This window comes from Oncorhynchus nerka, linkage group LG12 (assembly GCF_034236695.1).
Source record: "Oncorhynchus nerka isolate Pitt River linkage group LG12, Oner_Uvic_2.0, whole genome shotgun sequence".
Classification (NCBI taxonomy): Eukaryota; Metazoa; Chordata; class Actinopteri; order Salmoniformes; family Salmonidae; genus Oncorhynchus; species Oncorhynchus nerka.
The window spans coordinates 76,240,814-76,268,187 of NC_088407.1; the positions used below are offsets into that span (position 1 = coordinate 76,240,814).

General features: G+C 41.6%; 1 protein-coding gene across 1 annotated transcript; it reads right to left on the reverse strand.

Moving 5' to 3' along the window:
• Positions 1-372: 372 nt before the first annotated feature.
• On the reverse strand, positions 373-27,374 carry LOC115139022 (gamma-aminobutyric acid receptor subunit rho-2-like). The gene is made up of 9 exons (XM_029676197.2): positions 26,942-27,374; positions 25,251-25,357; positions 11,279-11,346; positions 4,505-4,728; positions 3,406-3,488; positions 2,919-3,059; positions 2,528-2,680; positions 1,996-2,216; positions 373-1,685 (listed from the first exon to the last, which is right to left on the reverse strand). The coding sequence occupies exons 1-9, from the start codon at positions 27,100-27,102 to the stop codon at positions 1,335-1,337; spliced, it is 1,509 nt and encodes a 502-aa protein (XP_029532057.1). The 5' UTR covers positions 27,103-27,374; the 3' UTR covers positions 373-1,334.

Consider the following 27,374-nt stretch of genomic DNA (forward strand, 5'->3'; position numbering starts at 1 on the left):
CTAAACATTAGACCCTACGCTCCTAAACAGTAGACCCTACGCTCCTAAACATTAGACCCTACGCTCCTATACAGTAGACCCTACGCTCCTAAACATTAGACCCTACGCTCCTAAACAGTAGACCCTACGGTCCTAAACAGTAGATCCTAAGCTCCTATACAGTAGATCCTACGCTCCTAAACAGTAGATCCTAAGCTCCTATACAGTAGACCCTAAGCTCCTATACAGTAGATCCTACGCTCCTAAACAGTAGATCCTACGCTCCTAAACAGTAGACCCTACGCTCCTAAACATTAGACCCTACGCTCCTATACAGTAGATCCTACGCTCCTAAACAGTAGACCCTACGCTCCTAAACAGTAGATCCTAAGCTCCTATACAGTAGATCCTACGCTCCTAAACAGTAGATCCTACGCTCCTAAACAGTAGACCCTACGCTCCTATACAGTAGATCCTACGCTCCTATACAGTAGATCCTACGCTCCTATACAGTAGATCCTACGCTCCTATACAGTAGACCCTACGCTCCTAAACATTAGACCCTACGCTCCTAAACAGTAGACCCTACGGTCCTAAACAGTAGATCCTAAGCTCCTATACAGTAGACCCTACGCTCCTAAACATTAGACCCTACGCTCCTAAACAGTAGACCCTACGGTCCTAAACAGTAGATCCTAAGCTCCTATACAGTAGACCCTACGGTCCTAAACAGTAGATCCTAAGCTCCTATACAGTAGACCCTACGCTCCTATACAGTAGACCCTACGCTCCTATACAGTAGATCCTACGCTCCTATACAGTAGATCCTACGCTCCTATACAGTAGACCCTACGCTCCTAAACAGTAGATCCTACGCTCCTATACAGTACACCCTACGCTCCTAAACAGTAGACCCTACGCTCCTATACAGTAGACCCTACGCTCCTATACAGTAGATCCTACGCTCCTAAACAGTAGACCCTACGCTCCTAAACAGTAGACCCTACGCTCCTATACAGTAGATCCTACGCTCCTAAACAGTAGATCCTACGCTCCTAAACAGTAGACCCTACGCTCCTAAACAGTAGATCCTACGCTCCTAAACAGTAGACCCTACGCTCCTAAACATTAGACCCTACGCTCCTATACAGTAGATCCTACGCTCCTAAACAGTAGATCCTACGCTCCTAAACAGTAGACCCTACGCTCCTAAACAGTAGACCCTACGCTCCTATACAGTAGATCCTACGCTCCTAAACAGTAGATCCTACGCTCCTAAACAGTAGACCCTACGCTCCTATACAGTAGACCCTACGCTCCTAAACTGTAGATCCTACGCTCCTATACAGTAGACCCTATGCTCCTAAACAGTATGAACACCAGTAGATTATGTTGAATAGGATATAGGAGCCAGGGAATAACATCCTGGAGTACTTGTCGATGGTGTGTGTATTCTGGATAATATTGAGGGCCCTGATGCCTTTCTTCTTGGTTGTCGTTGACTCGCTGCTAGCAGACAGGTGGACCACTGTGTGTTCTCCAGGAGGCTGCTTCTCAGTCATCATGTCGCGGGGCATATCCATGTCCTCCTCGGGCCCCATAGTTCCTGAGGTGTAGCCGGCCAAGCTGTTAGTGTCCGCCTCGCTGTAGGTCCCGTCTAATAGCATGGTCCTGGTCTGGGACATGCCACAGGTGCAGGGTAGCGACTGCAGGTCAGGAGAGGAGGTGAGAAAGACAGAGGTTGTGCCAGGGAAAATGGAACTAAACTAACTTGAGATGCAAGCCTGTAATTTGAACTTTTGAATTCATGTCAATGAGAGATTTGACCAAAAATGAATGTGTTGGCATACGTTAGATTTGGCCATAGAAGAGACAAGGAAGTATAACGCGTCAGAAGTGTCTGTTAATCCAACCAAACTGCATGAAATGAAGAGCAAACTGTATTCTCAAGAGATATTGCGATTTTGTCTTGGAAAAAGGTTTTAGACACACAGTACTGTGGTAGCATTTTATTACCTGTGACCTGGCCCTTTCCCTCATCTCGTCTCTCATCTTGCGTTCCCTGCGGTCCTGTGCAGTGGACAGGTAGTTGACAGCAGCGTACTCCAGGACAGACAGGAAGACAAACACGAAGCTGACCCACAGGTAGATGTCCACTGCTTTGATGTAGGATACTCTGGGCATGGAGGCGTTGACTCCAGTGATGATGGTGGACATGGTGAGCACTGTGGTGATACCTGCAGGGAACAGGAGAAGGAAATAACAAGAGTTCAAGACTGCTCTCTTCTGTATTCTTTTCCAAGAAGACAGTCAGACCCTGTCGGAGAATCAAACTATCTTTAAATGTGTTTACTTTCATCATCCACCAGCACTTTAAAAAGGTCTGACAGAGATGGCTTTATTGTTCCAACCTCTGAAATACACTGTAATAACTGAAAAACTACAGAAAGCCTGACATCTGGCAATGAGGGGATAAAGCAGCACTAGAAACAGCATTAACTGTACCACTTCTGAATATTGATCTTCCATAGTAGCGCTAGCATCTTACCCAGAGAGACACGAGCTGGGACGGCCCTGCGGTCGATCCAGAAGGACACCCAAGACAGCATAACCATGAGGGTAGCCGGGAAGTAGGTCTGAAGCAGGAAGAAGAAGATGTGTCTCCGCAGGGTGAAGTTGATGTACAGACGGTTGTACCAGCCTGTACATGAGGAGGAACACAATGGGTAGGTATGGATCAATAATAATATCACTGGTAGGGTTGAAAAATGCTGGTAACTTTCCAAAAATTCCCAGGTTTTTCAGAAATTTTGGTTGAAGGATTCCAGGTTTTCTGCTTATTCCAACCAAGGATTTCTGGAAAACCAGAGAATTTTTGCAAAGTTACCAGATTTTTTTCTGGGAATGTGTGATTCTCACATGGCTATGGTGATTATTACCAGTACTGCTGTAGAAGGCCAGCCGAGATGTGGTGTGGAACTTCTGGATGAGGAACTGAGACAAGGAGATACGGTCATCCGTACTCAAGGACTCATCCCCACTCTTCCAGTACAGCATCAGGTCCTCATCCGTATATGCATCTGGGGAGCACAACCAACGTTCGAGATAAAAGTGGTACCTGTGTGGGCCAGTAGTAACAACCCCAGCAGGAAACCCACATGTACTGTATAAACCAATGGTCCTGAGTTCAATCCCTGTCTTTCTGACATCCCCCACTGGTTCAATCAATGAAATTGACATCTGTTGGTCTCTACTCTTTGCCTGTCTACTCATCTAATTATTCAAAGCTTAACATCTAGATATTCTCAATAATACTGTTCTGTTTGTGTATACTGTAGACAAAAAAATACTAAATAGTATGCCCTGACATATTTTCTAAAGGTCAATGAAGATTTTCAATGAAACTCTGAAAGTTAGCCTACTCACAGCTCTCTAGCTCCAGGGAGCAGGACTGGGTGTCCAAAGGGAAGCGGCTGAAGTCCATGTTACAGGCTGCTGTCACTGTCACCCTGTACAGTAAGGACAACACAGATCCATGATGTGACATCGACAACTTTACGATTCTTCCATGAGCCTTACAACACATAACATTACGTTCTTGTAGATATTATAGGCTCTTTTTGCCTTCTGAAATAAATAAATAGCATCAAAGAACTTGGAAAATGTCATTTTTTGGAGTGCGGACTCGCTACACTGAATCACATGTTCACAACACCAAATACATTTGGTCCATTATGTTGTCCTTACTATTCCACACACACCAATTCAAAACTTCAACACTGACTATAACTGTATGTAGTAGATGTGAAAAAACAGGGCCACTGTCATGAATAACAATGAGCATGTTCTCAAGCCATTAAAACACAATTTGTGCATATATTGTCTGGACGAATGACTTTGAGCAGCATAAAAGACCAAACTATCTGGCATGAAACAACAACTTAGTAGTACCTTCACATTTTGGCCTAGTTTTCAAACACAGATAAAAAATGTAATAAAAAAACATCACCAGCCAGAAGCACATTTCTAATTTTAACTAACAACAGGAGCAAAATGCAAATGTATCTTCTTGTCTAGGCGTCAACATACCTACATCCTGCACAGAAGCATGTTATGTTTAGTATAAAAAGTTAGGATACTATTAATATTCCAAACTGAATACATTTAAAATGCTTAAGTCAACAGCTAAGTACATCATTCCAAGTATTGACAATATGAGCAGTCAATCACTTTGGAGCAGCGTGTGTAGGTTTTTGTTTCAGCCCAGCACTAGCACCAGTCAATTTAGAAAGTTAATTGAAATCTGAATTGATCCCAACCCTGCATGACAAATAATGACCTGCACAATGTCCCCAATAAGGTTGCAAAAAGGCCTAGATTTTCCAGAAATCCTGGTTGGAGGATTCTGGATTTCCTGCTACCTCTGATTCGGGGAATCTTCCAACCAGGATTTCTTGAAAACAAGGGAATTTTGGAACGTGACTGGAATTTTGCAACCCTAGTCCCCAAAGCATCCCAGCTCCACCTCAGGCTGTACAGAACGTGTCCATCGGGAAAGACCCTGAGCATGATGTTGACTGTGGTGGTGTCATGGATGAAGGATCTCTTCGAGTGGACGAAGAACACATCGGGCACCCAGATCTTCTTGACCAGACGCCCGTCAAATGTCATGCTCTTATTGGTGGAGCTGGTGAAGGACAGACGCTCGTCCTTCCAATAGTGTCTCAGGTACAGGGTCATGGTGAAGTCCTATTGGAGGAGAGGAAGGGAAGGGTTTAATGTCTAACTAACGTGTGGATGACCGGAAAATGGAAACAGGACAGTAACTATACCCAGTGAATCATCATACTCTAGCATAGTAACTATACCCAGTGAATCATCATACTCTAGGATAGTAACTACACCCAGTGAATCATCATACTCTAGGATAGTAACTATACCCAGTGAATCATCATACTCTAGGATAGTAACTACACCCAGTGAATCATCATACTCTAGGATAGTAACTACACCCAGTGAATCGTCATACTCTATGATAGTAACTACACCCAGTGAATCATCATACTCTAGGATAGTAACTACACCCAGTGAATCATCATACTCTAAGATAGTAACTACACCCAGTGAATCATCATACTCTAGGATAGTAACTATACCCAGTGAATCATCATACTCTATGATAGTAACTACACCCAGTGAATCATCATACTCTATGATAGTAACTAAACCCAGTGAATCATCATACTCTATGATAGTAACTAAACCCAGTGAATCATCATACTCTATGATAGTAACTAAACCCAGTGAATCATCATACTCTAGGATAGTAACTACATCATACTCTAGGATAGTAACTAGTGAATCATCATACTCTAGGATAGTAACTACACCCAGTGAATCGTCATACTCTATGATAGTAACTACACCCAGTGAATCATCATACTCTAGGATAGTAACTACACCCAGTGAATCGTCATACTCTAAGATAGTAACTACACCCAGTGAATCATCATACTCTAGGATAGTAACTATACCCAGTGAATCATCATACTCTATGATAGTAACTACACCCAGTGAATCATCATACTCTATGATAGTAACTACACCCAGTGAATCATCATACTCTATGATAGTAACTACACCCAGTGAATCATCATACTCTATGATAGTAACTACACCCAGTGAATCATCATATTCTAGGATAGTAACTACACCCAGTGAATCATCATACTCTATGATAGTAACTACACCCAGTGAATCATCATACTCTAGGATAGTAACTACACCCAGCGAATCATCAGACTCTAGGATAGTAACTACACCCAGTGAATCATCATACTCTATGATAGTAACTACACCCAGTGAATCATCATACTCTAGGATAGTAACTACACCCAGTGAATCATCATACTCTATGATAGTAACTACACCCAGTGAATCATCATACTCTAGGATAGTAACTAGTAATCATCAGACTCTAGGATAGTAACTACACCCAGTGAATCATCATACTCTAGGATAGTAACTATACCCAGTGAATCATCATACTCTAGGATAGTAACTACACCCAGTGAATCATCATACTCTATGATAGTAACTAAACCCAGTGAATCATCATACTCTAGGATAGTAACTACACCCAGTGAATCATCATACTCTAGCATAGTAACTAAACCCAGTGAATCATCATACTCTATGATAGTAACTACACCCAGTGAATCATCATACTCTATGATAGTAACTACACCCAGTGAATCATCATACTCTAGGATAGTAACTATACCCAGTGAATCATCATACTCTAGGATAGTAACTAAACCCAGTGAATCCTCATACTCTAGGATAGTAACTACACCCAGTGAATCATCATACTCTAGGATAGTAACTACACCCAGTGAATCATCATACTCTAGGATAGTAACTAGTGAATCAGTGAATCATCAGTGAATCATCATACTCTAGGATAGTAACTATACCCAGTGAATCATCATACTCTAGGATAGTAACTACACCCAGTGAATCATCATACTCTATGATAGTAACTACACCCAGTGAATCATCATACTCTAGGATAGTAACTATACCAGTGAATCATCATACTCTAGGATAGTAACTACACCCAGTGAATCATCATACTCTAGGATAGTAACTATGTCCAGTGAATCATCATACTCTAGGATAGTAACTATACCAGTGAATCATCATACTCTAGGATAGTAACTACACAGTGAATCATCATACTCTAGATAGTAACTATGTCCAGTGAATCATCATACTCTAGGATAGTAACTATGTCCAGTGAATCATCATACTCTAGGATAGTAACTATGAATCCAGTGAATCATCATATACTCTAGGATAGTAACTATGTCCAGTGAATCATCATACTCTAGGATAGTAACTATGTCCAGTGAATCATCATACTCTAGGATAGTAACTATGTCCAGTGAATCATCATACTCTAGGATAGTAACTATGAATCATCATAGGATAGTAACTATGCCAGTGAATCATCATACTCTAGGATAGTAACTATACCCAGTGAATCATCATACTCTAGGATAGTAACTACACCCAGTGAATCATCATACTCTAGGATAGTAACTATACCCAGTGAATCATCATACTCTAGGATAGTAACTATGCCCAGTGAATCATCATACTCTAGGATAGTAACTATGTCCAGTGAATCATCATACTCTAGGATAGAATCATGAATCATCATACTCTAGGATAGTAACTATACCCAGTGAATCATCATACTCTAGGATAGTAACTAGTGAATCATCATACTCTAGGATAGTAACTATGTCCAGTGAATCATCATACTCTAGGATAGTAACTAACCCAGTGAATCATCATACTCAGTGAATCATCATAATCTCTAGGATAGTAACTATACCCAGTGAATCATCATACTCTAGGATAGTAACTATACCCAGTGAATCATCATACTCTAGGATAGTAACTATACCCAGTGAATCATCATACTCTAGGATAGTAACTATACCCAGTGAATCATCATACTCTAGGATAGTAACTACACCCAGTGAATCATCATACTCTAGGATAGTAACTACACCCAGTGAATCATCATACTCTAGGATAGTAACTATACCCAGTGAATCATCATACTCTAGGATAGTAACTATACCCAGTGAATCATCATACTCTAGGATAGTAACTATACCCAGTGAATCATCATACTCTAGGATAGTAACTACACCCAGTGAATCATCATACTCTAGGATAGTAACTATACCCAGTGAATCATCATACTCTAGGATAGTAACTATACCCAGTGAATCATCATACTCTAGGATAGTAACTACACCCAGTGAATCATCATACTCTAGGATAGTAACTACACCCAGTGAATCATCATACTCTAGGATAGTAACTAGTGAATCAATACTCTAGGATAGTAACTATACCCAGTGAATCATCATACTCTAGGATAGTAACTACACCCAGTGAATCATCATACTCAAGCATAGTAACTATACCCAGTGAATCATCATACTCTAGCATAGTAACTATACCCAGTGAATCATCATACTCTATGATAGTAACTACACCCAGTGAATCATCATACTCTAGGATAGTAACTATACCCAGTGAATCACCATACTCTAGGATAGTAACTACACCCAGTGAATCATCATACTCTAGGATAGTAACTATACCCAGTGAATCATCATACTCTAGCATAGTAACTATGTCCAGTGAATCATCATACTCTAGGATAGTAACTATGTCCAGTGAATCATCATACTCTAGGATAGTAACTATGTCCAGTGAATCATCATACTCTAGGATAGTAACTATACCCAGTGAATCCTCATACTCTAGGATAGTAACTATGTCCAGTGAATCATCATACTCTAGGATAGTAACTATACCCAGTGAATCATCATACTCTAGGATAGTAACTATGTCCAGTGAATCATCATACTCTAGGATAGTAACTATACCCAGTGAATCATCATACTCTAGGATAGTAACTATGTCCAGTGAATCATCATACTCTAGGATAGTAACTATACCCAGTGAATCATCATACTCTAGGATAGTAACTACACCCAGTGAATCATCATACTCTAGGATAGTAACTATACCCAGTGAATCATCATACTCTAGGATAGTAACTATGTCCAGTGAATCATCATACTCTAGGATAGTAACTATACCCAGTGAATCATCATACTCTAGGATAGTAACTATACCCAGTGAATCACCATACTCTAGGATAGTAACTATACCCAGTGCATCATCATACTCTAGGATAGTAACTACACCCAGTGAATCACCATACTCTAGGATAGTAACTACACCCAGTGAATCATCATACTCTAGGATAGTAACTATACCCAGTGAATCATCATACTCTAGGATAGTAACTATACCCAGTGAATCATCATACTCTAGGATAGTAACTACACCCAGTGAATCATCATGTTCTAGGATAGTAACTACACCCAGTGAATCATCATACTCTAGGATAGTAACTATACCCAGTGAATCATCATACTCTAGGATAGTAACTACACCCAGTGAATCATCATACTCTAGGATAGTAACTGCACCCAGTGAATCATCATACTCTAGGATAGTAACTACACCCAGTGAATCATCATACTCAAGCATAGTAACTATACCCAGTGAATCATCATACTCTAGGATAGTAACTATACCCAGTGAATCATCATACTCTAGGATAGTAACTATACCCAGTGAATCATCATACTCTAGGATAGTAACTATACCCAGTGAATCATCATACTCTAGGATAGTAACTAAACCCAGTGAATCATCATACTCTAGGATAGTAACTATACCCAGTGAATCACCATACTCTAGGATAGTAACTATACCCAGTGCATCATCATACTCTAGGATAGTAACTACACCCAGTGAATCACCATACTCTAGGATAGTAACTACACCCAGTGAATCATCATACTCTAGGATAGTAACTATACCCAGTGAATCATCATACTCTAGGATAGTAACTATACCCAGTGAATCATCATACTCTAGGATAGTAACTACACCCAGTGAATCATCATGTTCTAGGATAGTAACTACACCCAGTGAATCATCATACTCTAGGATAGTAACTATACCCAGTGAATCATCATACTCTAGGATTGTAACTACACCCAGTGAATCATCATACTCTAGGATAGTAACTGCACCCAGTGAATCATCATACTCTAGGATAGTAACTACACCCAGTGCATCATCATACTCAAGCATAGTAACTATACCCAGTGAATCATCATACTCTAGGATAGTAACTATACCCAGTGAATCATCATACTCTAGGATAGTAACTATACCCAGTGAATCATCATACTCTAGGATAGTAACTATACCCAGTGAATCATCATACTCTAGGATAGTAACTAAACCCAGTGAATCATCATACTCTAGGATAGTAACTATACCCAGTGAATCATCATACTCTAGGATAGTAACTACACCCAGTGAATCATCATACTCTAGGATAGTAACTACACCCAGTGAATCATCATACTCTAGGATAGTAACTATACCCAGTGAATCATCATACTCTAGGATAGTAACTACACCCAGTGAATCATCATACTCTAGGATAGTAACTACACCCAGTGAATCATCATACTCTAGGATAGTAACTACACCCAGTGAATCATCATACTCTAGGGTAGTAACTATACCCAGTGAATCATCATACTCAAGCATAGTAACTATGCTACTGAGGACATTTGGGGTTGAGTTATCCAATGAGTGAATTATACCCAGAAAATAAAGCTATGACTGTGCAAAAAGTACTATATTATATAAATGCAAGTCTTAAACCCAGCTGTCAGAGCTTATAGAACTTTGGGTTCAAATCCTGTTGGGGCTGAAATTAAGTGTAGGCTGAAAGTCAACGGACAGAGCAGATAAGTTCAGATCAGTGTCTTTGATTTCTCTGCAACCTCTCACACCTCTGGGGTTGAGCTCTACTACAAAGAAACTGAAACCTCCTCCTTCTCCTCCTCCTCCTCCACTTACGCCTCCTCCTCCTCTGCCTCTTCCTCCTCCTCCTCCCCTTATGCCTCCTCCTCCTCCACTTACGCCTCCTCCTCCTCCCCTCCTACTACCCCATCTCCTCCTCCTCCACTTACGCCTCCTCCTCCTCCCCTCCTACTACCCCATCTCCTCCTCCTCCACTTACGCCTCCTCCTACCCTTCCTCCTACTCCCCCTCCCCTTACGTCTTCTCCTCCACTTTCGCCTCCTCCTCTGGTCCCCTCCTCCCCTCCTCCACCCCCTCATCCTCCTCCACCTCCTCCACTTACACCTCCTCCTCTGCCTCCTCATCCCCACCTCTACCCACTCCTACTACCCCTCCCACTCCACTTACGCCTCCTCCTCCTCTGCCTCCTCTTACTCCTCCTCCCATTACGCCTTCTCCTCCTCCACTTACACCTCTTCCTCCACACCTCCACCCCCTCCTACTACCCCTCCTCCTCCTCTTCCTCTCACCCCCTCTTTCAGCCCACTCTCATTATATAATAATAGCAACAGTTGGGAGTTCCCATCATTATGATGCCCATCTGCATGGTCAATAACGACTATCAGTCTGTTAGATCTCAAGGGATTTAGCTAGCTCAAAAATACTCCAACAAACCGTGTCAATTTGGATACAGGAAATAATGACTTAAATGTTAATGATGTGGTGATTTTACTCTCACATAATTTCCACAATGCGGAGTTGAAGCTGTTGCGTCATAACTTCAGAGTACAGAAATTGGGTAGCTTCAACCTACCATGTCTACTTCTGAGATGCTATCCAGGCTCTCCACCTGTACGTCCACCCCGACTGGGATAGCAGGGCCTGGGAAACAAAAAGAAAGAAACCACAGAAAAAAATGATTTGAACAAACTACAGCATATTAATATACAACATACAGAAACACGTATGAAGACTATGGGACAAAAAGTGTTTTAAGCATTTTGATCCACTTCCAATGTTCTCCAAGTTGCTATATTTCCTCTTCTCTTCAGTTAGCTCCTCAAGTCATGCACCTTGGTTTTGGAGCGAGGCAGCGTCTGTGTTAATTTTGCTTTAAACAAACTAAAGTATGCCAGTATCAGGTGGCTCATAGACGGTGACGCCTAGTTACAGCTTCTGTACCGGATTTAAAGTATCAGGTGGCTCATAGACTGCTACACCTAGTTACAGCGGATGTACCGGATTTAAAGTATCAGGTGGCTCATAGACTGCGACACATAGTTACAGCGGATGTACCGTATTTCCTTACAGGCAAATAAGTCAATGATTCAGCTTTGAACTTTACAGCGAAATTGTTGCTCGGCAATGACTCACTCGTCAAAACCTGACTCAAGTGTAGTACTGTAGACTTAAAGGGAGCGGAAACGATAGGGTTTAGAACCAATTCAGCAGTTCGGGGGCAGAGGAGCAAAGAATCAAGCCCACATTACGCAACTGCACTCTGACAACAAAAACTAGGCCAAGTTATGGAAAAGCCTCTGTCTTCTCTGCCTTTCCATGTAATAACTGGACTTGCAGTATCTGTTACGCCCACAGGGGCCACCAGTAAGTACATTTTTAAATCTGTGTAATTCAAAGGAGGACCATACGAGACCCACAGGGCCATATTCAATATTCATCAATGTTGCACTTCCACCTAAGACTTACCCCACACCAGCTTGTGGCCAGTGTTTAATGATAATGTGAGCTCTAGTATTATGGTGTTTCTATCAAGAGTGTGACACTAAAGACTTGTGGCAAGCAGAATGCTTTGTAAGTAAGTGTTAAAGTTCACAGTAGGCCATTGTTATGTAAATACAATCTGAAAAGTATCAGTGGCTCTATATCAGAGCAGGTCCGTTGGAGCCGTGGCCTAGTGAGACATGGGGTGCTGGCCCGCATAGATGCCGTGGCCCAGTGAGACATGGGGTGCTGGCCCGCATAGATGGAAACAGAAAAGTCTGAGCCTTTTGGGTAGAACAATGGGGTAAAATCTCAGATGGAAACTCGGCACAAGCGTCTCAGAGTAGGAGTGGTGATCTAGGATCAGTTTTGTTTTTTATACATATATATTTTTAAAAATGAATGGACTGGGGGGTGCTGATCCTAGATCACCACTCCTACTCTGAGACGCTTTAGAAATACGAGCCCAGGATGAAGAACATAGGTTACAGCACACAGTGAATGACATCTGGACTCACTTCTCTGACCCGATGCAACACGGTACGTTTCAGACAACCTACGACCTCCTGAAAATGAGTATAATATTAATCAGACCACTTCACATTGCCAGTCTGGTGCAGTATGTATAACACATACTGTCACGCAGCAGCAAATACTGTCCTGCATACCTCTATGTCATACACTTTATGTATCAATACAGTCTGTAATCTGATGAGATTAGAGGAGACGATAAATGCCAGATTAGAGTCAGTGCCTTCCAAAACCATTGAGACAGCAGCAGAGGAGGGGTCTTTATGGCACTTTGGGATTACTAAAATAATAAAGGAATTATCACTGTCTGCATCTGAAATAGCACCATATTCCCTTTATAGTGTTTTGACCACAGCCATTGGAATAGGTTGACATTTGGGATCTAAACATACACAGTATGTGAGAGGCAGAGGGGTACAAGCCCTAAATATTATCTGCATAGAATAGCATCTACTGATGTATGGAGACAGATTCACTGCAGCGAAGACATCATTACAGAAAATACATATTACAGCTGACATTTCAGAAGAGGTTGTAAATGTGGATTTGCCTGCCAGCTGCTTTTAGATTTTATGTGGTTCAAAATCACTTAATGAGGAACGTATTCCAAGTTCTTAATGAGGAACGTATTCCAAGTTCTTAATGAGGAACGTATTCCAAGTTCTTAATGAGGAACGTATTCCAAGTTCTTAATGAGGAACGTATTCCAAGTTCTTAATGAGGAACGTATTCCAAGTTCTTAATGAGTTCTTAATGAGGAACGTATTCCAAGTTCTTAATGAGGAACGTATTCCAAGTTCTTAATGAGGAACGTATTCCAAGTTCTTAATGAGGAACGTATTCCAAGTTCTTAATGAGGAACGTATTCCAAGTTCTTAATGAGGAACGTATTCCAAGTTCTTAATGAGGAACGTATTCCAAGTTCTTAATGAGGAACTTAATGAGGAACGTCCAAGTTCTTAATGAGGAACGTATTCCAAGTTCTTAATGAGGAACGTATTCCAAGTTCTTAATGAGGAACGTATTCCAAGTTCTTAATGAGGAACGTATTCCAAGTTCTTAATGAGGAACGTATTCCAAGTGTTTTGCTTCTGAATCCGTCTTCTTCATCAATCAGAGTATATGGGCTGAGAAAGAGTGGCCCAAATGGCACCCTATTCCCTTTATAGTGCACTACTTTTGACCAGGGCTCATAGGACTCTGGTCAAAAGTAGTGTACTATTTAGGGAATAGGGTGCCATTTGGGAATTGCAGAGATGTGCCTCTCTTTCCCCCAATAAGATGCATGGTTATTAGCTTGTCTGTGGAAGCAATTATAGAACAAACCAGCTTTGCCACTACATGCGATATGATGTACATAATGCAACTTCCTATTTGTGTTTGCATCACTGGGTGAAATAAAGGCTTTCGTTAATTGGGATAACTAGCACAGACAATACTGTAACTAACCTAAGTGCTACATCCTCACTCTAAATGACATCTATTAACATCATGTGGACACATAACTATAGCCAGAGGAAAGATCTAGAACTGGAGTTGCATGGTTGTTTCACTCTGCCATAGATAGTACTGTATATTACGCAGCAACACATCCTACAACCTGTTGGTTATTTGTTTACATGTATGTACATATCTCTCCTGGGGAATCTGTGATCGGGTTAGACCCACATTCATATGACTCTGTGTTGGGTAAACCATGCTGGTACAATGTATGTACATATCTCTCCTGGGGAATCTGTGATCGGGTTAGACACACATTCATATGACTCTGTGTTGGGTAAACCATGCTGGTACAATGTATGTACATATCTCTCCTGGGGAATCTGTGATCGGGTTAGACACACATTCATATGACTCTGTGTTGGGTAAACCATGCTGGTACAATGTATGTACATATCTCTCCTGGGGAATCTGTGATCGGGTTAGACCCACATTCATATGACTCTGTGTTGGGTAAACCATGCTGGTACAATGTATGTACATATCTCTCCTGGGGAATCTGTGATCAGGTTAGACCCACATTCATATGACTCTGTGTTGGGTAAACCATGCTGGTACAATGTATGTACATATCTCTCCTGGGGAATCTGTGATCGGGTTAGACCCACATTCATATGACTCTGTGTTGGGTAAACCATGCTGGTACAATGTATGTACATATCTCTCCTGGGGAATCTGTGATCGGGTTAGACCCACATTCATATGACTCTGTGTTGGGTAAACCATGCTGGTACAATGTATGTACATATCTCTCCTGGGGAATCTGTGATCGGGTTAGACACACATTCATATGACTCTGTGTTGGGTAAACCATGCTGGTACAATGTATGTACATATCTCTCCTGGGAATCTGTGATCGGGTTAGACACACATTCATATGACTCTGTGTTGGGTAAACCATGCTGGTACAATGTATGTACATATCTCTCCTGGGGAATCTGTGATCGGGTTAGACCCACATTCATATGACTCTGTGTTGGGTAAACCATGCTGGTACAATGTATGTACATATCTCTCCTGGGGAATCTGTGATCAGGTTAGACCCACATTCATATGACTCTGTGTTGGGTAAACCATGCTGGTACAATGTATGTACATATCTCTCCTGGGGAATCTGTGATCGGGTTAGACCCACATTCATATGACTCTGTGTTGGGTAAACCATGCTGGTACAATGTATGTACATATCTCTCCTGGGGAATCTGTGATCGGGTTAGACCCACATTCATATGACTCTGTGTTGGGTAAACCATGCTGGTACAATGTTGGAATAAACCCCCCCACTCCCCACTGGGCAAAACTTTTCATTTCCCTATGGTTTTTAACTCAGTGTGTGTGTGCGTGTGTGTATATCAGGCTTATGGATATCAGATAATCCCCCCCCCCACACACACACACACACAGTTAGCCAATCTGCATCCTTTCACTCTGACCTTGGTTCGATTTGCCCTAAATTTGTCCCAGTTCTGACATTTGGACTAAAAGAGACCCAGGAGATCAATAGTTTCTGACTGTTTCTGCATAGTAGTCATCAATACAATGTTCTCTTTTTACAACTTGAGATAAATACATTAACAGCATGGTGATGGCTGGTACATTGAATTTCTATTTCAAAACAAACATGTTGATTTAGAGTTACAGTATGTAAAAAATAATGCTAATATCGATACCATGACTTGACTGGGATTCGTGGGATTTCAAAATGTCAAAAGTTAAAAAGGATTTGAACACTCCATTTCATTTTTGTTTAGAGTTACATTATAATAAAACTCTATAGTCAAATGGATTTATTTTATTCATCTTTATGCATTACTTTACTATAAATAATCATTGCAAAAAGGGGTCATTTTAAGGAGAGTGTTACCATTCCCCTTTAAGTATGTATGGAGCCTTAGTTGAAATAGCAAAAGCACTCCTTTGGTAGTGAAAGTTAAAAACATTTACTGTGTTGGTGACATCTCAAATCATTGAACTAAGTGGCGACTGTAATAGTGCAGCAGTCTAGACACTCTTATCAGGAGTATTACACTGTTTACACCAGTGCTCTACATTGTGTACAGACAGAAGTTGTCTGGAGTCAATTTGCATTAAAGGATGATATGAATGATTTAATAGTAGGCCTATGAATTAATGAAAAACTCATAATATTGACACTCCAACTCCACATCAGAAACGTGGCAGCATATTGCACATAAAATGTCTTTAAATGACATCAACTGAGGGTAAAAAGACCTCCTGGAGTGACTAAATAAAAAATGCACTGATGCAAACCCCATGCACTTCTGTCCAAGGACCTCATGTTGCCATCTTTTAGTGCTTTGTGGAACAAAGTTTGGGTGAAATAGGCCTACAGACATGAGGTCTCACTTGAAAAAAAGAAAACATTTGCTAACTGGTAATGTCTTGAGGCTACATCACATTCGGTACTCTATTCCTAAGCAGTGCACTATGTAGAAAATAAAATGCCATTTGGAATTCAGAAAAAGTCTCAATTTAAATATATTTATCACCCCAACAATGTTGTTCAGTAAGACGATGTCACTACTAGTGTTATGTATGTTACAGTAATACTTAGTACTACTCATTACTGTCTGTACTGTATGTCTTAGTACAACTCAGTACTAACTGTATTGTAAGTCTTAGTACTTCTCATTACTGTCTGTACTGTAAATCTCAGTACTACTCAGTACTGTCCGTACTGTAAATCTCAGTACTACTCAGTACTGTCCGTACTGTAAATCTCAGTACTACTCAGTACTGTCCGTACTGTAAATCTCAGTACTACTCAGTACTTTTAATTGTGTCCTTTAAACTGAGCTAGGCTTGCAGCCCATTTCGTCTGTTTGTTGGGAAAGAGTTATGGATGGTAAACAGCTGTCGGCAGAAGTCCCTGGTGCATCATGTGCTAATCCACGCGGTCAGCAGGAGAAACCCCTGCCATCTTAATCTGGTCATGATCGTTAGCATTTCCGGCAAGAGCTGGATTTACGAATGGGCACGAAGTGCGTGTGCCCCGGGGCTCCGACCTAAATATATATATATATAATTTTTTTGGTTGAGGGCCATCTGTAAGTCTCAATTCTAGACATGGCAAAACGTGCAGAATTGCAGGAAATTAGCTTTGAATTTGCAAAATGTTCTCTTAGCCTCATAACAAAATGTGTAGAAGGGGATGATAAACTGCACATTTTTCCCTCTGACCCAAATCCAGCCATGTTTCCGGCTAGGCTAGGCTAAGCTAAACTAAGGCTAGCAGCTAGCTACAGCGGGCAATACCAATCTAGATGCGATGGGTAGGCTAGGCTAAGGCGTCAGCATGCTTCAGTTCGGCTGGTGCTCGCATACTTCCTTAAAAGACATTTGCTTGAAGAATTAGAAAAAAGCGGCAATTGTACAGTTTGTCCATCTTGAGACGCCATAGACAGAATAGTCTGAATGAATCTAAAATAACTCAAGGAGATCTTAGTCGCTCAATTTGACATCTAACTAAGAGGTTTAGCAGGTGGTGGATGGGTTAATAAAAAATAAATACTAATAATAACAATAATGTTTGGTGCAGTATTTCTCAATGAAATACTGAAAACAAGTCATCTTTCATTGAATGACAACCAAGACTATTTTAAAGAATCCCTACTGTTGACCAATCACCGACGAAGAGGCGTAGACTTCGGATACAGACTTCAGCTACTGACTTTGGCTTGCCTTGAGAAAGAAATGCGTGTGCCCGAACAGCCCCCCCCAAAAAAACTTACCGAAGTATAAAATGAACAAAAATGTCACAAAATGTAATCATAATATATGCACAAACTCTTCTGAACTATTTCAGCTGGGAAGCATGCGAACGCCTTAAGGCTATAGCAGCCACTGCAGAGCTATTTTACTGGACAGTTCTTTCTCAATTTCTTCCTTCAAAGACTCAATCATGGACACTCTTACTGACAGTTGTGGCTGCTTTGCGTGATGTATTGTTGTCTCTACCTTCTTGCCCTTTGTGCTGTTGTCTGTGCCCAACAATGTTTGCACCATGTTTTGTACTGCTACCGTGTTGTGCTGCTACCATATTGTTCTGCTGCCATGTTGTGTTGCTACCATGTTATTGTCATGTTGTGTCGCTACCATCATGTGTTGCTGCCATGCTATGTTGTTGTCTTAGGAATCTCAGGAGTTGAAGTCATAAACAGCGCTGTGACTCAAGCATTGCTAAGAGCTGCTGGCAAACACAGTGACGTTTGAATGAATGTTTTACGAGCCTGCTGCTGCCTAACACCACTCAGTCAGACTGCTCTATCAAATATAAAATCATAGACGTAATTATAATGTAATTATTGATTATAATTATAATAATATTGATTGTTTTTTATAAGATAAGTTTAATGCTAGCTAGCAACTTTCCTTGGCTCCTTGCTGCACTCGAGTAACAGGTGTTCAGCCTGCCACACATTTTCCTCGTGGAATGCAATGTAATCGGCGTCCAAAATGCTGATTACCGATTGTTATGAAAACTTGAAATCAGCCCTAATTAATCGGCCATGCCGGTCGACCTCTAACACACAGACAGACAGACGGACGGACGGACACAAAAACACAAATACACACACACATAAAACAGTACACACATACACGGGAGAGCACGCCACTTGGGTGGTTCAGGATTATATTAGCGACCACTGCTGTTCATGACGCTTCTCTCCTCTCCTCTCCTCTCCTCTCCTCTCCTCTCCTCTCCTCTCCTCTCCTCTCCTCTCCTCTCCTCTCCTCTTCTCCTCTCCTCTCCCTTCCTCTTCTCTTCTCTCCCTTCCTCTCCTCTCATCTCCTCTCCTCTCCACTCCTCGGCTGTGAGAGGGAACTTCACTGTGTGATTTATTGTGGTGGTTAAAAAGTAGAGTGAACCTCACTGTTGACCTTGTGGACTGAGATAAATCCTTAATTCCACTAAACCAGCACATTTCTGAAAAGCATGCATACTGTGGCTTCACTTAACATCCAGTACCCATTATCATGTGAATGGTGCACAGTGCTCTCTCTCTCTCTCTCTCTACATCTCCATGCATCACATGATACCAGACTACTCCCCTTTTCACGGATAAGCAAGATTAATGCATTAATGCACTATTTTACCCAGGATTAATAGCAATGAATCCATCCTACCAATGCACTAGATTAGACCTTTTCACTTTTGTCGGATGAAACACCTGAAATGTCAAACTATATGACTATGCAGTCTAAGGGTAGGAGGGCAACAGTTTCATAATGTAAGCCTAATAACTGTATGGGTCCCAAGACATGCACACATTAGCCTTAAACTTCCCACAGACTTTTAAAATGCAAGGAGAGGGGCTAAAATAAGCCAAGCATGTACAGGGAAAATCTCCTTTACTAGGCCATTTGCATGCAGAAAGTTACAAACCACTAGATCCTCTGTACTAGTCCTGTGTAACTCCACCGGCGTGTTTCTCTTCGAGGAGAGGAGAGGAGGATACTGTTTGAGCCTGGGTGAGTTTCCATGTATCCTTGTGTGTGTGTGTGTGTGTGTGTGTGTGTGTGTGTGTGTGTGTGTGTGACCCCCTGCTGATCGATGTGCCACACATTCGTTCCCCTGCAGTAATGATCCCTGTCACAGTCGAGGAGAGGAGACAAGCCCCTCTACACCCCCCAAAACAGAAACTTTCATCAGATCGGCTCCAAAGAAGAAACAAGTTGAGAAGATAACATCAAAAGGAAAGAAGACTTGCGCATGCTCTTTCTTTCTGTCCTCTCTTTTCTCTCGTTTTCAAATGCAGCATCTCCAAACATCGTTAAAAAAGCTGTCTTTGTCACAAAGAAAACAATCCTAAAGTTTGGGGTGGTAGATTTCTCGGCTGCGACGAACGAAGCAAACTTTTATGTGCTTCAACACAAAGACTAGCCCTGAGCAACAGTCTCATCTGAACACATCCAATAATACAAGTCTACTGCTTAGATTTCAAAGACTCAAAGCACTAAGAAATACTCTCTAAATTCACTTACAGTTTGAGCAGGAAATCCATGAAGCATCTCATGAACTGTTCTCAACACGCTACTGCACAAAGAACACGAGGAGTCAAGTTTGTAGGCTATAACAAGCTAAAGTTTACAGTATGTGCCAACTTAGTAGACAGCTTGAAAAATTCCTTTTCAGATGCTTTAGAGTGGGGTAGCTGGATGTCAGAAATGTAATTATTCGGAGGTAACCGAAAAAGTGTCTTAAAACCATAGAATTAAAATAGAGTAGAATAGGATAGAATCAGTGCACCCGTCTAATTGGTTACGCAACTACTGTATCATTATATTTATGGCAAAGTATTTATAGGTTCCAGACAGTAAGAACCTAACTTTGTGCTTTGCTTTTCTAACAAGCAGGAGAAGTTGCAGGTCCATTAGGATATTCTGAGTCAGTAACTTGGCATATACAGTTGAAGTCGGAAGTTTAAATACACTTAGGTTGGAGTCAATAAAACTTGTTTTTCAACCACTCCACAAATTTCTTGTTAACAAACTATAGTTTTGGCAATACAGTTAGGACATCTACTGTGTGCATGACACAAGTAATTTTTCCAACAATTGTTGACAGACAGATTATTTCACTGTATCACAATTCCAGTGGGTCAGAAGTTTACATACAATAAGATGACTGTGCTTTTAAACAGCTTAATTATGTAATGACTTTAGAAGCTTCTGATAGGCTAATTGACATCATTTGAGTCAATTGGAGGTGTACATGTGGATGTATTTCAAGGCCTACCTTCAAACTCAGTGCCTCTTTGCTTGACATCATGGGAAAAACAAAATAAATCAGCCAAGACCTCAGAAAAAAAATTGTAGACCTCCACAAGTCTGGTTCATGCTTGGGCGTTTCCAAATGCCTGAAGGTACCACGTTCATCTGTACAAACAATTGTACGCAAGTATAAACACCATGGGACCACGGAGCCGTCATACCACTCAGGAAGGAGACGCGTTCTGTCTCCTAGAGATGAACGTACTTTGGTGCGAAAAGTGCAAATCAATCTCAGAACAACAGCAATGGACCTTGTGAAGATGCTGGAGGAAACAAGTACAAAAATATCTATATCCACAGTAAAACAAGTCCTATATCGACATAACCTGAAAGGCCGCTCAGCAAGGAAGAAGCCGCTGCTCCAAAACTGCCATTAAAAAGCCAGACAATGGTTTGCAACTGCACATGGAGACAAAGATCATACTTTTTGGGAGAAATGTCCTCTGGTCTGATGAGACAAAAATATAACTGTTTAGCCATAATGACCATTGTTATGTTTGGAGGAAAAATGGGGAGGCTTGCAAGCTTAAAAACACCATCCCAACCGTGAAGCATAGGGGTGGCAGCATCATGTTCACAAAATAGATGGCTTCATGAGAAGGGAAATTACATGGATATATTGAAGCAACATCTCAAGACATCAGTCAGGAAGTTTAAGCTTGGTCACAAATGGGTCTTCCAAATGGACAATGACCCCAAGCATACTTCCAAAGTTGTGGAAAAATGGCTTAAGGACAACAAAGTCCAGGTATTGAAGTGGCCATCACAAAGGCCTGACCTCAATCCTATAGAAAATTTGTGGGCAGAACTGAAAAAGTGTGTGCGAGCATGGAGGCCTACAAACCTGCCTCAGTTACACCAGCTCTGTCAGGACGAATGGACCAACATTCACCCAACTTATTGTGGGAAGCTTCTGGAAGGCTACCCGAAATGTTTGACCCAAGTTAATCAATTTAATGGCAATGCTACCAAATACTAATTGAGTGTATGTAAACTTCTGACCCACTGGGAATGTGATGAAAGAAATAAAAGCTGAAATAAATCATTCTCTCTACTATTATTCTGACATTTCACATTCTTAAAATAAAGTGGTGATCCTAACTGACCTAAGACAGGGAATTTTTACTAGGATTAAATGTCAGGAATTGTGAAAAACTGAGTTTAAATGTACTTGGCTAATGTGTATGTAAACTTCCGACTTCAACTATATACCAACTTTATACTATATACCGACTTCTGTATACTTCCGGCCCGTCCTTGGACACTGTGCTATCTAACCTCCAAACGAGCTCCAATGTCATACAACACTCCTTCCGTGGCCTCCAACTGCTCTTAAACGCTAGTAAAACCAAATGCATGCTTTTCAACCGTTCGCTGCCTGCACCCGCATGCCCGACTAGCATCACCACCCTGGATGGTTCCGACCTAGAATATGTGGACATCTACAAGTACCGAGGTGTCTGGCTAGAATGTAACCTCTGCTTCCAGACTCATATCAAACATCTCCAATCGAAAATCAAATCTAGAGTCGGCTTTCTATTCCGCAACAAAGCCTCCTTCACTCACGCCGCCAAACTTACCCTAGTAAAACTGACTATCCTACCAATCCTCGACATTGGCGATGTCATCTACAAAATAGCTTCCAACACTCTACTCAGCAAACTGGATGGAGTTTATCACAGTGCCATCCGTTTTGTTACTAAAGCACCTTATACCACCCACCACTGCGACTTGTATGCTCTAGTCGGCTGGCCCTCGCTACATATTCGTCGCCAGACCCACTGGCTCCAGGTCATCTACAAGTCCATGCTAGCTAAAGCTCCGCCTTATCTCAGTTCACTTGTCACGATGGCAACACCCACCCGTAGCACGCGCTCCAGCAGGTGTATCTCACTGATCATCCCTAAAGCCAACACCTCATTTGGCCGCCTTTCGTTCCAGTTCTCTGCTGCCTGTGACTGGAACGAATTGCAAAAATCGCTGAAGTTGGAGACTTTTATCTCCCTCACCAATTTCAAACATCTGCTATCTGAGCAGCTAACCGATCGCTGCAGCTGTACATAGTCTATCGGTAAATAGCCCACCCAATTTTACCTACCTCATCCCCATACTGTTTTTATTTATTTACCTTTCTGCTCTTTTGCACACCAATATCTCTACCTGTACATGACCATCTGATCATTTATCACTCCAGTGTTAATCTGCAAAATTGTAATTATTCGCCTACCTCCTCATGCCTTTTGCACACAATAGACTCGCTTTTTTTCTACTGTGTTATTGACTTGTTAATTGTTTACTCCATGTGTGACTCTGTGTTGTCTGTTCACACTGCTATGCTTTATCTTGGCCAGGTCGCAGTTGCAAATGAGAACTTGTTCTCAACTAGCCTACCTGGTTAAATAAAGGTGAAATAAAATTTAAAAATAAAAATAAAACTATATACAAGGCGATTAGAAATACCAGACGGGCTCATTTTTCTAACTTGATCACTAATAATCAGAATAATTTGACAATTGTCTTCTTGACAATTCTTGATGGCCTGATAAATCCTAACCCCACAAACCTATGTGAACTTTCCTCCACATCTAAATGTGATGAGTTTGCAGCATATTTCAGAGATAAATGACCAACAATAGGCTGGGTGTCAGTCAAGCAAGACAAACACAGATGCCAAACATTTCTCTGTCCTTGTACTCTTGGATTTAAGGTGATGCATTCGACACTGTTGACCATGATGTCCTTCTTGACAGACTGGAGAGGTGGGTTGCACTCTCCGGTAGAGTTCTAAATTGGTTTAGGATATATTTAACCAATCTAGTTTTTAAATCAACCCACGATTGTGCACCCCAATACATGTCAGACATGCTTTTAAGTTATGTACCCAGTAGGTCCCTCAGGTCCTCTGGCACTGGCCTTTTAACTATCCCAAAGCCTCGGACCAAGAGGCATGGAGAGGCAGCCTTTAGTTACTATACCCCCAGCCTCTGGAGTAGCCTTCCAAGAGATCCTGAGCGGGACCAAGAGGCATGGAGAGGCAGCCTTTAGTTACTATACCCCCAGCCTCTGGAGTAGCCTTCCAAGAGATCCTGAGCGGGACCAAGAGGCATGGAGAGGCAGCCTTTAGTTACTATACCCCCAGCCTCTGGAGTAGCCTTCCAAGAGATCCTGAGCGGGGCCAAGAGGCATGGAGAGGCAGCCTTTAGTTACTATACCCCCAGCCTCTGGAGTAGCCTTCCAAGAGATCCTGAGCGGGACCAAGAGGCATGGAGAGGCAGCCTTTAGTTACTATACCCCCAGCCTCTGGAGTAGCCTTCCAAGAGATCCTGAGCGGGACCAAGAGGCATGGAGAGGCAGCCTTTAGTTACTATACCCCCAGCCTCTGGAGTAGCCTTCCAAGAGATCCTGAGCGGGACCAAGAGGCATGGAGAGGCAGCCTTTAGTTACTATACCCCCAGCCTCTGGAGTAGCCTTCCAAGAGATCCTGAGCGGGGCCAAGAGGCATGGAGAGGCAGCCTTTAGTTACTATACCCCCAGCCTCTGGAGTAGCCTTCCAAGAGATCTTGAGCGGGGCAAAACGGTGGATGATTGGTTTTTTAAAATCTTGAAACACAGTTTTAGCTTTGCTTTTCCTTAGTGTGCTTTTTAATCGTTCAGTTGTTATTGTTATTCTTTAGTTTTTTATCCTCTTATGTTTGTTTTGTGGTAAATATTTCTTTTTTTTCCTTCTTTTTTTCCCCTGCAAAGATCATTTTGTTGCATTCCATGTCTGAAATGTGCTGTATAAATAAAGTTTTATTTGATGTAATTGGAGGATAAGAATTATTGAGCACATTCTCTCCCTTTACTGAAGGTGTATAATTCACCTGTCATGCTGGACAGTACTCTGAATGAACTAACAGCTAAACCATTGAAATCAGTCACTAAGTGAAGTGAACTAACACTATGGAAATGGCATACGTGGCATCACCATTTCACATTCAGCAGATGTTATTATCCAGAGTGACTTAGAGTGAGTGCATTCAACTTCAAGGTAAGTAAATACTATGAATGGGAAATCTAACAGCAGCAGTTCCTGCATGTTGTGTTTTACATGACATCTTACATACAAATGGGGTCCCCCAAAACCATCCAATAAGAGCGTATCTGGTCTCTTCGGCCAGTGTGTGTGTATGCGTGTGCGTGTGTGTGTGCGTGTGTGTATGCGTGTGCGTGTGTGTATGCGTGTGCGTGATCCCTACCTCCGAATGCCGGCCTCATGGTGAAATCATGATCATCTACTTTCAGAAGCTGCTCTGTCTTCAGCTTGCGATTCTTGGTCACATCTGGAGGTTTCTTTGTCAAGGAACTGGGAGATGACAAAACAAGACAACACCATATTAATGAATGATGAGTTGATAGCTGGGTGGAATGATTTACACAAAGGACATTCTAAATGAGCATTATTGCGAAAGCCATTAGGAATCTGAATGTGTCTGTGTCCTAAACGGGACCCTTTTCCCTAGTGTACTACTTATGAGCATAATGCTCTGGTCGTGCACAAAAGTAGTGCACTATATAGGGAATAGGGTGCTATTTGGGAAGCCTTTGACTCCATTAAATGCACTGGTTACAAATGTGCCTATTCTTGTAAAGGGCTCCCTTGCCAAAGAGACCTTGGTCTCTATGGGAACAATAGAACTACAATAGAACTGCGTAAATAAAGGTTAAATAAAACATGTAAATATCAAGCACAATCAAAGCTGAATGGGAAATGTTGCTTTTCAATTCTACACATTTTTCCATGGGGCGGAGAGAAAATGTGGCAATTTTATGACATATTTCATGGAACTCATTTTGGGGTGGAGATAATTTATTTCAGTTTTTCAAATGAATTTGAAAGCAAATGTCCTGTTATTCTACACGTTTGGCCATTACTGATTTCATGTGGTATTGGAAGCTCATAGTTCCCAGTGGGAAATTGCACTTGAACGACCCTCCAAATGGGAAACTCCGAGAAAATGATTTTCCTGGAGTCGCTAAATTGTGATGTTTAACTACCGACCTTTCACCTTTTCAACCAAAAGATGATTACAAATCATTATTAGACTATTAGAACTTGTCAATATGGAGAATGTAGTTACTTTGACCCTATGTCAATGTTAAGCAAGCTAACTAACGTTTCATTAGCAATGTGAGCTAGCTTATCAAGCTTCCCAGTGCTTATGTCCTTTATGCCTGGAGCTGGCCCTGATGATAACAGTAACATGTTATCTGCAGCCCGCTCCCATCTTTGACAGATAGACAAAACGTGCCTGAGGGACGTGGTCGTGCTTTGATCGCACTGGAGGCAGTGGCAGCCAGCTGCTAACCTGTCATTGATGAGTAGGAACAACAAGTACCTATAGGTTCTACCCTGGCTGTCTATTGTAAAACTTGAAACGACCACCTTCTGTCTGGGTCATGATGCATTTGTACTGCTTTCTGTCACTCTTTAACCTCATCCTCAGGCTCAATTGCTACCAGATAGAGATCTTTCTCATATATCCCTTATAATGACTGTAGTTATTGAATATTTTTTCCATGTCCAATTCTGTCTGCAGTGCACAATGAATGATTAGGCTATATTAACACTGCATTTTGATTGTCTGCGTGGATCATCACAATCACTATGTTTATAATCATCATCTTCGTCGCAATGATCATCAACATCTTATTTTTCTACTTCATCATCATCAGCGTTTATCATGATGTTCCAATCTACTGCATCAAGAAAGAGTGATATCAAGTTTTGTGAAATTCAACCTTTGATGAAGAAGAATATTGTGTACTCCTCAGATGACCAGACACATCATAGCAATGAACCATGTTGACAGACAGACATGGAACAGATCTTGAACCATTGCGCACCAAAAACCCACACCTGGGTGATCAATATTCGGGTACCACTTACGGGCCATGCTTTGTGGTCTCTGGTCCATGCTTTGCCGTCTCCACGGTTTCCGTCCATCTCCGTACTCGGTGTCCAAGCCTACGGCATTCCCCGGTAACGACCAAACAGAAGAGTAAAAACAGCGGTTTAGTCAGATAAGGCATCGTGCCACGGGTAAGCATAAAATTCCACAAGTGAGTCCAAAAGCCCGTTCAGTCCATGACTTGTCCTACAGGTATACGGCTTTGAATACCAACGCATCTTCTCGCTCACGGACAACCAAGCGTTCTGACAGGCATTGCAAAAGGGTTTGATGATGTGTAGGTTGTGTATAAATACGGCTGCTTGGGAATCTATACTCCGAAATATTTCCTCCGATTGTCATTGGTTAGCAACTGCACAGTTGTGCGCGCAGCAGTCGGTCGCAACCACACTGTTGGTCATTGTAGCAGAC

Excerpts from the sequence above, each read along its gene's own strand:
- LOC115139022 (XM_029676197.2), bottom strand. The coding sequence starts at position 27,102 with ATGCTTACCCGTGGCACGATGCCTTATCTGACTAAACCGCTGTTTTTA. Across the intron at positions 11,347-25,250 it reads CATGAGGCCGGCATTCGGAG|GCCCTGCTATCCCAGTCGGG; the intron begins GTAGGGATCACG and ends TTTGTTTCCCAG. Across the intron at positions 3,489-4,504 it reads CACGTTCTGTACAGCCTGAG|GGTGACAGTGACAGCAGCCT; the intron begins GTGGAGCTGGGA and ends CTTACTGTACAG.